The sequence below is a fragment of the Marmota flaviventris genome, chromosome 1, assembly GCF_047511675.1.
Source record: "Marmota flaviventris isolate mMarFla1 chromosome 1, mMarFla1.hap1, whole genome shotgun sequence".
NCBI classification, from domain to species: domain Eukaryota; kingdom Metazoa; phylum Chordata; class Mammalia; order Rodentia; family Sciuridae; genus Marmota; species Marmota flaviventris.
The window spans coordinates 6,298,483-6,315,625 of NC_092498.1; the positions used below are offsets into that span (position 1 = coordinate 6,298,483).

At 60.7% G+C, this 17,143-nt stretch overlaps 1 protein-coding gene across 6 annotated transcripts in view; it reads right to left on the minus strand.

Moving 5' to 3' along the window:
* The window catches only part of Agap3 (ArfGAP with GTPase domain, ankyrin repeat and PH domain 3), a 52,780-nt gene that overhangs the window by 12,220 nt on the left and 23,417 nt on the right, over positions 1-17,143 (minus strand). For 2 of the 6 annotated variants that reach the window (XM_027943452.3, XM_027943451.2), the window contains exons 2-10: positions 14,340-14,398; positions 14,073-14,160; positions 13,807-13,892; positions 13,509-13,650; positions 13,038-13,172; positions 12,771-12,898; positions 10,985-11,143; positions 7,395-7,487; positions 2,649-2,753 (exon numbers count right to left, since the gene is read on the minus strand). In XM_027943452.3, the coding sequence (XP_027799253.1) occupies positions 2,649-2,753; positions 7,395-7,487; positions 10,985-11,143; positions 12,771-12,898; positions 13,038-13,172; positions 13,509-13,650; positions 13,807-13,892; positions 14,073-14,160; positions 14,340-14,398 (995 nt within the window). Of the gene's footprint in view, positions 1-2,648; positions 2,754-7,394; positions 7,488-7,510; positions 8,562-10,395; positions 10,576-10,984; positions 11,144-12,770; positions 12,899-13,037; positions 13,173-13,508; positions 13,651-13,806; positions 13,893-14,072; positions 14,161-14,339; positions 14,399-15,906; positions 16,796-17,143 lie in introns of those variants that run through there. The other 4 variants (XM_027943456.2, XM_071610794.1, XM_027943453.3 and 1 more) reach the window with 3 other exon arrangements.

A 17,143-nucleotide genomic window follows, 5' to 3' on the forward strand; every position in this document is an offset into this window, starting at 1 on the left:
AAGCTCGAGGCCTGCCCACCAACTCCTTCTCCGCAGGCCTGGCCAGCCTCCGTCAGTAGGGGAGGCCCTGGCGCCAAGGCTCTGCTTCCAGGCAAGCCCTGTCCCCAGCAGGTGCCCAGACAGGCCTGGGTCCTGCCTGAACTCCGGAGTCAACAGAGGCCCTCCTCTCACAGTCAGGATAGAGCCTCCACAGCCTCCAGGGAAGCCACTGCTTGCAGGGAAAGAGGCTGCCTGGTCACCACTGCCACTAAAGAGCTGTGGAGGCTGGCGGACAAAGGGGAGATGGAGCAGGGAAGGTGGCAGAGGTGAGGGCTGGCAAATGAGCAGTTAGGTGAAGGGGCGGGAGCAGGGGAGAGGCTGGCTTCAAGAGCCCAACACAGGAGCTGAACTGGGCCCCAAGAGCGCGGCTGCCCACAGCAGCCCTGGTTTCTGCCATGGCTTGTTCTGTCGCCAGGACTGCAGTTTGAAACCAGACTTGTGACTTCTTGATGAGGAAAGATGACAAGATAAGCAGAGCAGGGCAGACACGTCTAACAGGAGGGATACGGGAGCTGACCATGGCCCAGGGCAATGAAGAGCTGCTGCTCACAATGGGGGACTCCTGCTCTCAGAGGACTTGGCCACGGATCCTCTTCCCTGAGACCCAGGGGGCAGGACCTGGTGCTGGGCCAGCAGGTCACACCCCATAGAATTCACCCTGCAAGGATAAGAGGACAGGCCCAGAAGCCCATGGCACCCAAGTACTGTCACAGGTCCCTAAAGCACACAGTGCAACAAGTGGGACTCCTGGGGGACTCAGATGCCCAGCCTGGCCTCCCAGCAGCCTGAACTACTCCTCCCTGTCAGCAACTTTCTCCCCAAAGGGAGCAGCTCCTGGTGAGGGCAGGAAAATCTGGGTAATGCTGACAATCAGTCAGGGGCCCAGGTCTCAGCTCAGCTGCTGGCCCATGACTGACAAGCCACAGCCCGCTGAGCCTCTGCTCTCCAGCAGGTGTAGAGAGAGGGCACGTCCACATGCCTTCCCTCTTCCTCTCTGGAGATCAGAAACCCCGCTCCACCACAACTGACCCTTCTCTCCGTGTTCCAAGACATTTCTGCCATCCCTCCTCTCCATCTGCCCAGCAAAGGGGCAGACTATGTGCCCAGGTAGGGTCACACAATCAGAAAGGAACTGGTACGCAGGAGAGGGCTGGCTGAGGCTACCCTACTTAGGCGAGGGCCAGATGTTTCCTGTAGGCCAGTTCCCAAGCTCCTCAGTCCAGATGGACACACTCAGAAAGCATGTGCTAACCTGCCTGGTGACAGGGGTAAATCATGCCCCATGGGAGCACTGGGTTCCTCCTGCCTGTGAACAGGCAGCTGTGGGGCCCTTTCATTGGGGAACACTGTGAACTTACTAGTGTCTCTGGTGCACAGCTCTGGCTCTCCCTCAGGTGTGGACTGTCTGGAGGTAGTGCAGACTGTGCCCTTTCACTGCCTAGGATACTGTGTCCCTGTTGTCATGATGTCCTAGGGGCCCTTGATGCCTCTCTCGTGGTCTCTTCAGGACTCTGGAGAAGGGTGAGGCCTGGATGAGGAGGGCAGGTAAGGCAAGGAGGGAGTTGCTAGACCAAAAGGATGTGGTCCTTCCCCATCTCTCCAGGGACAATGGCCACCTGGCGTCCTGGCACAGGTCCTACCCTGCAGGGTCAGGGCTATTAGAAGGAATGATCTAACTGATGGTAGGCCTGAGCTAAGGAGAAGGGCCAGTACCAGAGGAATCAGATGAGAGGAAGCCCAGACCTCTTCTCGTGTGTTCTCTGCAGGGCCGTCTGGACAGTGCTCCTGGGAGCAGGATGTGGACAGGGAACATGGATCCCAGCACCCTTGGGCTGGGCCTCCTAATACCATGTGCACTCCGAGGCAGGCCAGGGACCCTCGGAGGCAGGCCCAGGGCTCGGGCTGGGGTGGGGCTGGCCCACGTGCTGTGCTTGAGGGGCTTCACAGGAGAACTCATTAGCCCCACAGTGGGGTGGTGACAGAGATGGATTCTGGTGACAGCTGTGTGCTGGAGACACGCAGTGAGGGGAGGGGGAGAGGCAGGGTGGGGGGAGCTGCCACGGGGGCCACACTACACTCACTGCAACACCCACACCCTCAACGCCAGGCCACGCGCCCTCAGAGTCCTCTACCCAGACAATGCCACCCACTCTCCTTCCAAGAGCATCTGCACGAGGCCTCAGTGTGGCTTAACTGCCATCTTGTCCTCCACCTTCCCAGGCCCAAGAGCCCAAGACTCCCCACTGGTATGACCCAGCTAAAGTCACTGTTGGCAGCACAGGCACCCCTGGCTACAGAAATCCCCAAAGTAGGTGGAGTCAGCTCTTCAAACCACTGGAAGTGTATGTGTAGCCTGGCTGCCCAGGGGCAAGGGAGGGGCAGACTGGCCTTGCCAACCTAGCAGTGAGTAGGGTGAACATCCCTGGGGGGGGGGGGGGGGCGCTTCCTCCAGAGGCTCAGCAGGGCCTGGGTCATGTGCCTGTCCCAAGCCAAAGTGCAGTTCCTTCTTAGTGGAAAACCCATTTGAGATCATTACTGAGAGATTATCCTGTTACCCCCCCCCACCTCTTACTGCTCCTCCCATCTCACACTCCTCCTCCTGGACTCACGTGCAGGCTGGGATGGTAGGTGAGCAGCCCATTGTCACAAAGCGTCACATACTTCTTCTTCCACTCCTTGTTCAGGGATTTGCCACTCCGCTTCAGCAGTATCCCCTAAGAACAGAGATTTAATCAGGCCAGGAGCCAGCCCTGTGCCATGGGGCGATGAAGACAGAGGTCCAATCAGAGGCCAGAAGGGGTCTGTCTGACCAGAGAAGGCAGGCACAGTGTCACTGCGTGACACCACCCTCCATCCCACCTTCTCCTGAGCCATGTGGCTGAGCAGAGAGCCTTTAAATCTCAATCCTCCTGCAGAACTCTGCTCTCTGACCAGGAAGTGGCCTGGACTGCTGTCCTGGTGTCCCCCAGCCCCCGTTTGCACAGCCACTTCAGCAATAGACTCAGAGGGTCTCCAGCAGTGATGCTCCCACCCAGGAGGCGCCACAGATGGTCGTGGAACAACAGTAGATTTCTGCAGGGCCTGGCCTTCCACCCCCTGCAGCATTCCTGCACAGGGCAGACAAACCCCCAAGTATCCCAAGAACACCTCAGACCCCACGCTCTAAAGCACCAGGAAGCCCCAACTTTCCATCTCAGCCCCCCAAACTTCCTGAGTAAGCAGGGAAGTCACTCTAAAGGTGGCAGTCAGCTGGGGCGATGGAAAACACAAGCTCCGCAAGGGCAAGGACTGTGTTTTGCTTGCTGATAAACTCTCAGCACCTGGGACAGTATCTGGGCCACAGCAGACCCAGAACTGGGTGAAAGCTTCCTGGCCATCAGGTGATGAAGGTGAAGTGCCCCGGGTTGAAACCAGACCCCCCAGCCCTAGCTTTACCTCCCTCTTGACAAACCTGCTCCTCTAACAACTCCAAAAAGGCGCCCTCACCCAGCTCTGGCTGGTTCCCTGAAACTATAGACAACACAGCAGAGTGGGTAGACACCAGGTGGCAGATCCCCCAGCCTGATTCAGGAGCTGTGGGAAGAGGCAGCCCTCCCTGCAGATTCCAAAATCCCACAGGGGGAGCGGGAATGTGGTCAGACCCCCACACCGGGGCCAAGCAGGAAAGGCTGCGGGCACACAACTGGTAGAGCAGGGGGCTGTGCCCTGGCTCCACCCACAGGGGTGAAGGAGAACGACACTGACCACACATACAGAAGGCATCAGCCAGGAGCCCCGGAATGGCTTCTCCTGCAAGAATGGAGGCCAGGAGAGTGGGCATGAGGAGATTCAGCAGGAGAAAGCAGGAAGACCCTCTGTCTTCCCATGAAGGAGGGAAGCACCCAGCTGAACTGTACCTGCCCCTCTAGTTCTTCCAATGAGGCTCAGCCCTAGTGGGTAAGATTAGGAGGAAGGTTGATTAAGGGCTCCCAATGGACCTCTCCCTTCCAGCCCAGGCGAGATGGAGGTGAGGGAGGGCGCTCAACCCAGGCGCCAGCAGCTTGGTAATTCCCACTTCCAGCTGTTTCACTCCTGGCCACCCCTCCTTCCTTCCCCTGTCCCCTCCTCCCCCTGCCACCCTCAAGAGACAAATGCCATTGTGGGCCTCTGAAGATGCAGCCCGTTCCTTGTCCCCATCAGTGTGGGAGACCCTGTCCTCAAAATGGGCTTCTGAAAACAAGAGGGGCTGATGGGTCTGGAGCCTTGATGACCTGCCTTTGGATGTAGTGTCCTCGTCACAGGCCAGGGCAAGTGTGGCTGAGAGCCAAGCAAATAGTCTAGCTGCACGCTCGCCCCCTCCCCACAACACAGGGCCCCAAGAACAGGTGCCTGTGAGGACAAACAGCCATTAGGCTCTGGAGACACCAGGAGTTATCCCTAACTTCCTGCAGGAAGAATGACCAAGTGCCAGTGGGCACTGTGGTGGAACCTCCCAGGTGGGCGCGCTGAGGCAGAGCCTCCTGAATGGAGGACATCTGTTCTGAGCCCAGGGTGGGTGTCCTGGATGGAACTCCTGCCCAGCTTTCTTGCCCCTCGGCACAGAACTCTCTCCTCCTGCCCTCTGGGTGGCTCCCCTCCAGCCTTCCCCTAGGGCTTGTGCACAGCCTCCAGCCTCCCTCAGTCCACACCCAGCAGGGCCTGCCCTCACCTTCTCCCCTCGGTGCAGCCCCAGCTTCCAGTCCTGGGGATGGAGGCCAGGCTTCCATCCCTTTTCTGCCCACAGCTGGCCGGTAACATTCTACAGACCATTCTGGCTCTGGGTCTGCTTTCTCCAACAAGCCGGGAGTGTGGACTTAGGGACTCAGCACCTTCCTGCTGGGACCTACCTAGGTCCCCTTCCTCCCTGCCAAAGGGATCGGAGGCAGACGCTGCCTCGTCTAGGAGGGAAGCCCTTTTCCACCTTCATCACCTGGCCGCCTCTGGGGACAGGCAGGTAGGCAGCCGGCGTGGTAATGAGGCTCGTTAGCTGAGGGTGTGGGCGGAGGGCCCGGGGCTCGCCCAGCGGAGCTGCGGGCAGGTTCGCCCTCGGCCCACGCCCCGCCCACCCCTCACCTGCCTGCCGCCCAGGACTCCTGCCCCAGCCCGAGGGAAGGAGCCACAGGGTTCCTGCTCCCCTCCCTGGCCGGCCGGCTGCGCACGGCGGAGCAGGAAGCAATCTGGGACGGAATGGGAGCGGTGCGGAGGCGACAGCCCCCAGAGGACCCGTTCCCGCCGCCGCCTCCCTCCCAGCTCCGCCAGCCGACTTAATTGCGGAGTCCGGATTGATTGGGAATGCAAATGGCAACTGAAATGCAATCTCCACTCCCAGCAGGAGCTGGGGGGAGGGGAAGGAACAGAAACGGGGAGACCGGGGCAGGAGGGGGGAAAGGGAGGGCGCGGACCTGGCGGGTGGGACCAGTCTGGTTGGGTGAGGCTGCCAGGCCGCTGGGAGGGGAGGCGAGCAGGGCCGGCCCCCACCGGTAAAGGCCCATCTTGCGGGAATGGGCCTGGGCCTGCGCACCCCAAAGGAAGCAGCAGGATCGCGGCCTGCATCGGCAGCGCAGGCAGCCTCGAGGACCGCCCACCGCAGGCAGGACCGCCCCAGGCTGGCCACGGGAGGGGCCTCCTAGAACAGTCTCAAGTAATATTCAAGTGACCCAGCTGACTCCAGGCTGGAACCCAGAGTGCAGCTTCCTGGGCCACCTCACATCTACCCCTTCACCCATCCAGTGGGGGAATAAATAACCATCCCCCAGTCACACAAGCCCCAGGCGGGAAGATGTGGGCAGATGAAATGGCGTCCTGCTGACTTAACTGAACACGCCTCCCTTCACCTTTCCCACCCGAGCTGACCTGCCTATGCCTAGCAAGAGGCCCCTCACCACATGAGGTCAATCGGCTTATGTGTCACCAGATTCTACACACACCCCAAAACGTGTGCCTGGGAGACAAGAGAAGGCAAAAACTCTGCAGCCAGTCCATGCTCCCAGCCTTCTCAGGTGACCTCAGGAGGCCAACCCAACTGCAGTGGTCCCTGCCAGACCTAAGTGCAATGAGCATCTCAAGAGAGAGAGAGGTGAAGCAGAAAAGGCAAGATGTAGATCAAGGCATGGCTCCCCCTCCAGGGCCCTGCCATATCTCCTTGGACACCTCATTCAAAATTGATCTTCATAGGGAATCAGAAACTCCCATCCTTACCACGGAAATCCCAAGTCCCAACCCAGGAGGGCCTAACTGGACCATAGGCCCTGGCTAAGCTCTGGCCATACGGGTTCCCTCTAGGGCCCAAACCTGGCAACTTGGCCCCTGTAGACACAAGCTGTGCAATCACCAGATCCCAAGGTTCAAGTCAGCAGCAGAAGGGAACCGCAGACTAACCACCAGCTCAGCCCTCACTGGCACCTTAGGTCCTGAGGCTCCTGCCCATGCTCCAAAGAGACACCTCTGCATTCTACCCACCCACCCCGCAGCTCCAGAGCACCTACCCTACATACTTCCACCTCTGGCCAAGACACCCTCATAGATTGTTTTTTTTCTGGCACCAGAACCCCCAACAGGAGGTCTGGGAGAACCAAGATTAGGTGGACTAGAACTCTCAGGAGGTAACTCCAAAAGGAAGTGGGGTAGAGACAGAGGGGGATGGCATCTCCACTGAATTGTTTTCTTTGAAAATGAAGAGAGGTAAGCTGGGTGTAGTGCATGCCTGTACTCCCAGCTACTCAGGAGGCTGAGGTAGGAGGACTGTAAGTTCAAGGCCAGCCTGGGCAACTTATACCCTGTCTCAAAATTGAACACAGGGGCTGATGTAGCTCAGTGGTACAGTGCTTGCCTTGCATGAATTAGGCCCTGGATTTCCACCCCGATACCATCAAGGAAAAAAAAAAAAAGACGAAGAAGCTCAAATTGGTAAAACTGAGCCAATGGCCCTCAGGTGGGATCATCCTCAGAACCCACTTCCATGCATTCTCCTCAGGTTACTCTCAAGAACTCTCTTCCTTAGCCCATGGACCAGAAGCTCCATTACCTCAGAAACAGCAGGTCTGGGAGCCACCAACTGAGGGCAGCCGGTAGCTCTCTGCTGCCCCCTGGTGGTGATGAGCAAGAACAGCCAGAGCTGCTGGCCCAAAGGCGGCAGCATGGGGAAGAGGCTGCTGGGCCTTGGGTTTCTGAATAGAAGCGTGGACCCTTATACCTGCATAAGAACTTGTGCCTGGGAGGAAGAAACTCACCCCTTACACCATCTCCCTCATCACAGAGGCCCCAAGAAGAACCACCCACTAGCACTTCTGGGGCCTCACTCTCAGCTGCCCTGAGCCCATGGGAAAGCAAGTGCTGACCTGCTTGATGGGGATGGCCCTGCCGCTCCCGATATTGTCCACCTTGCACTCTGCAGCCTTCTTCTCCCGGTCCAGGTCAGCACCTTTTCGAGACTGGAAGAGAGAAGAAGAGGCGGGTTAGCGGCTCAGGGCCTGGGCGGAGAGCTGCCTGGAGTTCCCAGCCCTCCCGCCTTATTCCCTCCTCCTGGGCAGCCCTAGCAGAGGGGCGGCCGGGGCGGCGGGACCGGGAAGGAACTGAGACCACGAGTATTCCAACGGGTTTATTCTTACACACGGCACCATACAGAGCAGCACAGGTCACTGATCCGGGCCCGACCCTCCCAAAAGAGCAAGGACACGAAATACCGAGGGTGGGAGGAGCACACAGCCCGGGGGGCTGGGGTGTAAGAGAAGGGAGGGGCCAGGAGAGGTGGCTGGTGGGGCTGAGGGCTGGCCAGGAGCACAGGGCACGACAACCGGGGAGAGCAAAGTCCAGAAGTGAGCGGACGGTGGACCGTCTGCGGCGCAGACACCACGCGGCATGTGGCACCGAGCGTGTCGGCGTGGCCCGAGGGCACAGTGGATGGAGAGAGAGAGGAGAGAGGCCAGAAGAGGCCCTGCGCCCTGCCAAGCTCCTGGGGCAGAGTCCACCCAAATGCGGATCCTAGGAAATAGGGGGAGGCCAAAAAGAGGGGGCAAGGCAAGCGCGGTGGCGGCGGCTTCTGGAGCAGGAGCAGGAACGGCAGAAGTCCATGCAGGAAGGAGCAGAGGAGGGGAGGGGCAGGAAAGCTCCCCCCAGGAGCAGCTGGGCCAGCGGGCTTCGGCGCCCCCGCCCCTCTGGGCCTCGTCGCGCTGGCCGGCCGGCGTGGGGCCGAGCTCCCTTCTTCTCCATGCAGCGAGCCTGGCGCAGTGTCCAGCCGGGCCTGGTCCCCGGCAGCCCCCAGCACGGGCTCCAGCGTTCCTAGCCTTCCCTGGGGGTGGGGTTAGTTACAAAGGTTCCTGTGGGTCTCTGGAGCGGGGAGCTCGGCGGCCGCTTCTCATCTGAGAGCAGTCCCAGGGCCCGGCCCGCCTCCGGCCCCGCACAGGGGGAATGTCCAGAGGTGCTGTGTGTCACCACCTGGTCTTCTAATTTGGAAGGAGTTGGAAAGGCCTTTTTGTTGATGAAAAGTTGGAAACAGTGGCACATATCTGCAAATATCGAAAGAATAAAGATTTTGGCAAGTTATACTCAAGCCCCGCACAAGTCGGTCAGCACTGGTGAGGGCAGAGACCCAGGCGCCTGGGGAGAGGCGAGGCGGCAGCGGGATGAAGAGGAGGAGGAGCAGGAGGAGGAGGAGGAGGAGGAGGCGGCGGCGGCGGTGGCTGCACCCACTGGGCAGATGTGGCCCAGCAGTCCATCTCAGAAGGGAATGTCCACCACTCGGAGGCCTGGGCCCATCCCTCCTGTTCTCCCAGGCTGCCAGGAGCCAAGGGCACAGAGAGGGGCCAAAGGACTGCAATTGCAGTGTGGGAGAAAGCACAGCCAGAGGGAGCAGGAAGAACTGGGCAAAGAGCTACCGGAGAGTAAACTGCCACCCGGCAGCTCCAGGTCAGCACCTGTCCCCAGTCCCCTCCTGGGCTTCACAGCCCGGACCGCCACAGCCCTCTGCCCCTTTGGCCCAGGGAAGAGGAAGGTGGGTGAAACTGCTGCCACCAGGTCCCCAGACAGAAATGCTAGTTGGGGAGCAGGGTCCAGCCCGCCCCAGCCAGGCTGGTGAGCCGAGAGGCTGCCAACCTCCAGAGGACCCCAGGAGCCCAGAGGGGCACCTCTCCCATGAAGGACAGGAACAGGGGCAAGAGTGGTAACAAATGAGTACATGGATTCATGGGGGAGACTGGGGATGTCAAACCCGTCCCCGCGGGGGGTCACCAGCCATAGAGCAGGCAGGACACACAGGGCGCCCCTTCGAGCAGGTTTGATGAGGGAGAAGGGTGGCCCCAACAGCGATGATGGGGGGAGGTCCCAAGATACCCCATAGAGACGGACATGCCTTGAGGCCGCCTCAGGGACAATGGCGCAAGTGAAGTCACCATGGAAATGATGGAGAGAAAAAATAAGGTCGCCACTGTGAAGATGGAGAGAATGGAAGGGCCTGGAGGGAAGGCCGTGCTATGAGCTTGCAGCAGAAAGGGGCGCAGGAAGCAGCACAGCTGAGGAAGGCAGGCAGCAAGGCGCACATGGAGCGAGCACAGAACGCCGCCGAGAAGGCTGTGGAGCCAGGGTGGCGGGTGCAGGAGGGAGGCGGAGGGTGCCCTGGGGTTGAACCAGCCAGTAGGGGAAGATGGGAGGTTAAGAATGGAATCCAGGCAGGGGATGACTGCGGCACAATGCTGGGGAGCAGGGTGCCAATAGCGGTCACCGTGACACAGGTACCCCAGGGCTCTACAGCAGCAACAGCAGCAGGTGTGGGCACAAGCAGGTGGCCACAAAGGCTCCGAGCATCTCAATGAATAGAACAGAGGCAGGAAGCTGCAGGTGTGAGAGGGTCAGGGCTGGGCAAGTGCAGTGGGCGGCAGCAGCCACAGAGAGGTCTGTGAGCGCGCAGGGCAGGCGCGGTGCGCGGAGGCAGGCAGCCAGCAGGGGGCGGTGTGCAGGCAGGGCAGAGGCGAGGACACAGGAGCAAAGCCTGGGGCACTGGCTCTGTCTGGCAGGGTCCAGAGAATCTGGCCTGGCTGGCTGGATTCAGGCCCAAGCCAAGAGCCAAGCCCTGGCTCTCAGAAAGAGGCGCATGGAGTGACGCAGAGGGACAGGCCGCTCACCCACCTTTGTCTGGCCAAGACTCCAGGAACAGTCCAGCCAGAGCCCAGCAGGAGGGCCAGAGTTGGGGAGAACACAGTGTATAAAAACTGGGAGTGGAGGGACACCAGGCTCAGAGGCCCACGAGCTGAGGGGCTGGCCCTGAGCAGGGGGTATGCCCCACTCTGGGTGGGAACATGAGGTTGGTGGGGAGGGGCAAGTAGCTCACAAGGAGACAGGACAAACCTGAGCGGGAGGCACGAGGCAGCGTGGTGAAGCCCAGGAAAAGATGGCTAAGCCTTTGTTAAACCAATCACAGCGGTGGGTGGGAAGCATGAATGTTCCCCTCGGCAGTGGGGTAACGGAAAAAGAGCCGGAAGGCGGATTGGGAGGCCTGGCTCTGACTCTAGCTCGGCCAGCTAACCCTCTGTGTCGCCTTGGGCAAACAGCCTTCTGGCCTCCGGTTCATTAGCTGTTGAATCAAAGGGGGTCAGGGGAGTTAGGCCACCAGCCCAAAGATCCCTTCAAGATGACACAGAAACCCTCGGGGCTGGGAGGGAAGGAGGTGCAGGGGAGCGTGTGCACAGGGGGTCGGACGCTGGGCTGGGGGCATGGTGCGAGCCGTGAAGGGAAGCCCCTCGTGGGCTCAGAGGAACAGTCTAGAGATTCTGAGGGCCCAGTGAGGGGCCTCTAGAAGCCATGTGTGTCCTCGAGTGAGAGGCTGCAGGTGGCATCCTTTGACGGGGGCTGCCCGTGCCCTCCTGGTGGGAGCTTGGTGCTCGGCCCTGCCTGTGCAGTGGCAGCAGCTGGGCAGGGAGGAGGGCGGGGCACGTACCGTGAAGATGTTGGAGCGCCGCTTGGACTGCTTGCGGATGGGCGTGGGAGTGGAGGAGGCAGCGATGGTCTCGATGCGCAGCTCCCGCTGGCTGATGCTGGGGGTTGAGGGGACGGAGGACGAGTAGTCGCTGAAGGCGCTGCTGCCGCCATTCGTGGCCTAAGGACAAAGAGGGCTGCTGAAGTGGCTCCGGGGCGGGGCGGAGAGGGATACTGGGCAGCAGGCAGGTGCCAGGAATTCTTGGCCTGGCTAGGGGCGCACAGTGACAGAGGCACCACTGGGTCCTAACAGTATGTGTTGAGAGGAGCTGGAGGGACGAGGAGGCCAGGAGGGTCCAGTTGCCACTGCTACAATGTGCCACCGGAGCTGCCCCACTAGCTTTTGTCCTGGAGTCCTGAAAGGAGGGTTTCTGCACCGACTAGGGAGCTAGATCAGAGTTGAGGACCAGCAGGCCAAAGTCAGAGACACAGCCTGGAAGTGAAGAACTGTGGAGCCCTTGCTAGCAGGTGATCTGGAACAGGGAGCAGCTCACCTCGGATGGACCCTAAAGTCAGACACATCTGACACCTTGGAAAGAGGCCAGGAGGTGGATGCTGAGGGGTCTAAGATTTGCTCTGAGCATGTGTGTGGCAGGGACAGAGACACAGAGCAAAGAGCAGAACGGACTGGACTACCAGAGTCAGCTTCAGGTGGGAACAGAGAAGGGAAGGGAAAAGAAACGACAAAGTTCACAGGTGGAGTGCACCAAAGGGTCTGCTCCAGGACTCGGAAGACCAGAGGCCTGCACCCACCTGCTCTCAGCACAGCACCTGGCCTGAGCGCCTGCCTCCTCAAACTCTAAGGTAAGCCTAAGGAGCCACCAAGCAGAGCTACCAGGGCAGGGTGCAGCTGCTCTCAAAGAATGTGAAGAAAGACCCACCCCTCCTCCTCTCTCCTAAGAGGGTTAATGATGGGAATTCCAGCACCTTCTCACAAGTCCTAAAGGGACGGGGAACTGCAACAAGGCTGCCGCTGGAAAGTACAGTGGCTGTAAGCTTGACCGCTCCGTTGAGCCTGTCCATGTATGGCCCAGGGCTTGCAGCAGAGGGCAGTAAAGTGGTGAATGCAGCTGAAGAACCAAGCACTGGCCCACATGCCAAGGTGGAAAACTGACCTATCAACAGGCCCAGGTGTGGACAGGCATCCAAGTGCATTATTGTAGGGGCCCTGACAGGACCTGGTTCAGAAGACCCCATACTCCACACAGCACCAAGAACATTCACCACTCGGAGCAAGCGCTGCCCTTCTAAAATACAGACACTCCCAGAAGGTGACGGGGCAAGCCTCTGTGCTCAGCAGACACGAGGCCGTCTGTTGCCTCTTCCTCTCAGAAGGAGAGTACTGCAGCTGCTGGCCACAAAGGGGCTCACCTAAAAGAGCAGGGGTTAGGCCAGTGTGGCCAAGGGTGAATGCCCAGCAGGCCTCTCCTCCTTGTGCCAGCAGAGTACGATTTCCACAGGACACAGCTCCCGAGACAATGCTAACAAGGCTCACTAGAACACGTGTTTGTGCCATCTTAGCTGATGGTTGGCGGGAGACAATGGAGAGCGGAGGGTGAAAAACAGGAGCAGGGAAGGCAGTCACCATGTGTCCGAGCTGAGGCCAAGGCCAATCATGCAGGCTAAATGGAATGCAAGCCACATGCAGGAGCAGGAGGCGGAGGGAAGCCAACAGAGAAGTGTGAGAAGGCGGCAGAGGGGGCAGTGGGACGCACAGACAGGTCCAGGGACAGGGTCAGTGGCCGCACCTGGTTGATGTGCACGGCTGGGATGGAGGCAGCGGACACGGCCGAGTGGCTGGGCGAGTTGGGCAGGGACTTGCAGGGCCCGATCGCCAGCTGCTGCTTCTTCCGCAAGGCCACCACTTTCTGGGCCACTGCAGGGGACAGCAGAATCAATTATATCCACTGGGGAGAAGGGTAGAAGGGTAGAAAGCCCAGCTCGGCGCCTCCCTGCGAAACACAACCCTGCTTGCCAGGGAACCTTCCTGCACCCCGCTCAGGGGCCCAAGTTACCGTCCTGGAAGACGCGCTCCACGTTGAGCCCGTAGGTAGCGCACGTCTCGTAGTAAGTGCAGCGCTTCAGGTCTGTGGAGAGCTTGCGGGCCCTGCTGTCATCGATGACGCGGGGATTGGCGGCACTGATGGCGTCTGTAGGAGGGGAGGCGTCACTCGGGACAGGGGAGTGGGGTGGCTATACAGGCCTAGGAATGCAGAGTCTGGGCTTCATTTCATTTTGCTATTATGAAGTAAAAATGAGCTGGCCACTTAACCTCTGAGTCTTTTATTCACGGCAAAAAACGTGGACATGACAGTCACACGATTACAGGACTAGGGGGAGAAGAGCAAGGAAGAAGCCCTGGGCTCCAGGCAACATGGGAGGGGCTGAGAAGGGAGTGGAAGCTGGGGGCTTACTTGCCCCTGCCCACCCAGGCTCGGTTGGCCCAACCCCTGCTCCCTTGCAGACTCAGGCAGGCCCCGCCTCACCCTGTGTGCCCACTAGCACCATGGGCACCTCGCTGGCATTGCGGAAGCTGCAGAGCCGCAGGAAGTAGTTGTACACTGTCTGGAAGCTGATTTCATCCTCCAGGCTGAACACAAACACCACCGCATCCACCCAGGCAGCGAACTAGGGAGACCAAGCAGAGTTAGCACACTCGCCTGGGCCTGCAGACTCCCACACTGCAAGGGCCAAGGGACGGAGGATCCTAACAGGCTCTTGTCCCCAGACACACAACTTTGCCCAGTCCCAACCAGAAACCAAGGGCCCCGGCAGGAGCATCACCTGGAGCTCAGGGGGGCCTCCTTCATCTCGGATCAGCAACAGGTAACTTTGGCCGTCCACCACAATCTCCTTCTTAAACCGACCCCCTAGGATGGAGTGCAGAGTCAGGACCAAACTTGGAGGAAGGGCCCATAGGGGCCAGGCAAAGCAGAAACCTAAGCTCCCAGTGGAGGAGACAGGAGGATGGGAAAGGAAAGGGGCCCACAGTGTGGAGGAGAAGAGGTCCACGTGGCCAGTCTCTGGGCCAGGCTGGCCTTACAGCTCACCTTCAGGGGACTCCTCCTGGACATAGGTCCCTGTCAGATAGCGGTGCACCAGGGCTGACTTCCCACTAGACAGGTTCCCCACTATGCCCTGCAGGAGAGGAAGGGGCAAAGCAGTGATCAGAGGCATCAGGGAGAAGACCAGGGCTGAAGGGAGAAGGCGGGCCACGGGGAGGGAAGAGGATCAGAAGAAGCCAAGCCCAGGCCCACCATTCTAAACCTGTCCCACCCAGCCACAGAACTGCCAGGGCCTCTCTCGGGCCCACTCACCACTTTAAGCTCCGGCACAGAGCGGCTCAGGGTCCACTCCTGACTGTTCACAAATGAATCTGTGAAGACAGAGCCACCCCATCAGGGCCACTGTGGCACACACACCTGTCTTAACTGCCACCAATGTGTCCTATAATGTCTCTTCTTGGCCAAGGCCAGAGGATAGCACTGTCTTCCACGAGACCTTGAACCTCACCCCTAGTTCCCTAGGGAGCAGCAGGAAGATTCTTTCTAAGCCAAAGTCAATCTTTGTTTTTTTTTTTTTTGGGGGGGGGCGGGTTTACTAGGGATTGAACTCAGGGGCACTTGACCACTGAGCCCCAGCCCCAGCCCTATTTTGTATTTTATTTAGAGACAGGGTCTCAGTGAGTTGCTTAGCAGCCTTGCAGTTGCTGAGGCTAGCTTTGAACTCTCAATCCTCTTACCTCAGCCTCCCTAGCCACTGGGATCACAGGCATGGGCCATCACTCCAGGCCCAAAGTCAATCTTTAGGAATAGACTAAGGGCTCAGTCTCAGTCCTCTCTGGCCTTAGACTTGTATCCCTCTTTTTCCTCTTCATGCTCCAGCAGGTAATACCCACCTGGGGCCCACCTGGGGCCCACCTGGCTAGTTTCAGGGTACCTCTCATCCAGGTTAGAGGCCACTCCAACAAGTCTCAGACCAGACCCAAAATGGGCAGAGCATCTGGCAGAGGGGCTGGCCTCCTGCAAGTAGGAACTGCTCACCCTTGGCAGGGTGGGGCCACCCACTGCATTCCTGAGCCAGAGTGAAGAGGGAGTAGCCTTACCTGGCCCTGTTCTAGAGGCAGGTCCAATGAGGCCATATCTACTCTGCCCTGCCCAATCCCTTTCCCAAGCTCCTCCTTAGCTGGGGGCCCACCTCCAGACTCCCTTCCCTTCAAACACTTCCAGCACCACTAGCCCCTGAGTCAGGCAGGGCTTCTCACAGAGAAGGGAAGTTGCCAGCTACCATTGTCCTCTGATGGCCGGCCCCCAGCTCCTTTGCCCTCCAAGTTTCCACCTACAGCCTCCAGCAAGCTCCTGCTGGCCCAGCCTGGGCTGGCCTTTGTCTGGGCAGCCCTGCTTCTCCCTGGCTCCCAGACACACTGCCCCCAGATTGTTTCAGAGTAGTTATCATAACCAGGTCCCCTCACAGTGAGAGGTCAACCCCAGACCAGGAGCTAGGAAGCTGCTGAGTCCAGCCTAGAGACATCTGCCTCTACAGAGCACCTTCCTTTCCTGGGCCTCAATTCTGCATGTGCCAAATAAGGGGGTGGGGATGTGAACTAGAACCCTTCCTACTCTCCTATTCTAGGATGCTCGGGCAGGGCCATAGCCTGCTCTGGCCTGGATTCCTCCTTTCTCACTGCCATCTCTTCTGGACACTGCTGATGACCCCAGATACCAACTGCTGCACTGATGACACTTGGAGGGACCCATCTACTCCAGGCCCACACGGCGTGCCTGCCTTGACCAGGTGGGTTCCCGGCAGATTCTCACTCAAGCCCTCAGTTTTCTGCCAGACTCCAACCAGAAAGGCCACCCAGGAGGCGCTGCATCCCCTTACCGCTCGGCGCGCTCAGGAGCCCGGGGGCGGCGGGCGCCCTGCGGCTCCACAGTGGCGCGGCGGGCGCGGGCTCCCTCCGGCGGAAGCGGCTGGTGAGCAGCCTCCAGAGGCTGGCGGCGGCGCGGGGGCGGCTGGACTCTGGCGCAGCGCTTGGGACCTCGGCGCCCAGCAGGTCGCGGCGGCTAGAAAACGCGCCCAGGGAGCTGGCGTCGCCGTCGCTGCGGGTGCGCGCGCGGGGCGGCCGGGCCAGCAGCCCCGACTCGGAGCGCCGGATCTCCTGGCCGCGGCGCAGGCGGAAGCTGAAGCTCTTCTTCAGCGCCGACAGACCGCGCCGGGGACCCTCGGCGCCGCGCCCGCCGCTGCCGCGGAACACCTGCCAGCGCTGGCTGCTCCACAGCGATGCGCCTCGCAGGAAGCCCGCGCTGCCGGCGCGCCCCAGCCCCGCGCCCGGCGCCTCGGCCGCCGCCAGCTCCAGACGGTTCACCTCCAGGAACGTCATGCTGGTGGGCCGCGGCCGAAGCGCAGGCTCCCCGGGGGCACGGCTGCGCCGGACCGGAGCGGGGCTGGCCGTGGGGCTAGCCACTGGGCTGGGTGCGGGAGAGCCGGGCCGCCCCGAGGGCGCGGGGCTCCGGCGGCCAAAGCGCGGGCGCAGGAGGCCAAGTAGCAGGCCACGGGCACCGGTGGGGGCCGGCCCCGAGCTGCCCGAGCATACGCTCCGCGGCCGCGCCGGCTGCTCGCTCGCGGCGCACAGGGCGGCCTGCAGGGCGGCGGCGGTCCGGCCGGCCGGGGCGCCGTGCAGGTCCAGCGAGTCGCAAACACTGAGGGCGCGGCGGCAGGCGGAGGGCCGCTCCCCGCTGTAGCTGTCCCCGGGCGGCCAGCCCCGCTCCATGCTCAGGGCCCAATGGCGAGGGCCAGGCCCATGGCGAGGGGCGCGGGGCTGGGCCCAGGCCGGGCCCGCAGCCGGGGTGCACAGACCTCCGGCCTCTGGGCACCTGGTGTGGGCCCACCGAGTCCCTCAACTCTTCCACCTCGCAGCCGGCAAGCCCAGACCTGGAGCGGCTGGGAGCAAGCCCAGTCAGGCGAGAGAGGCGGCAAGTCTGGCCTGGAACACCTAGGATCGGTGGAGCAGGGGAGCCGGCCTGCTGGGGCAGCCCCTGGGAGCCCGCAGAAAACAGGAAATTCCAGCCCAGGGCTCCTCCTAGGACTGGGCAGGTAGGTAAGGAGTTGTCATTAAGAG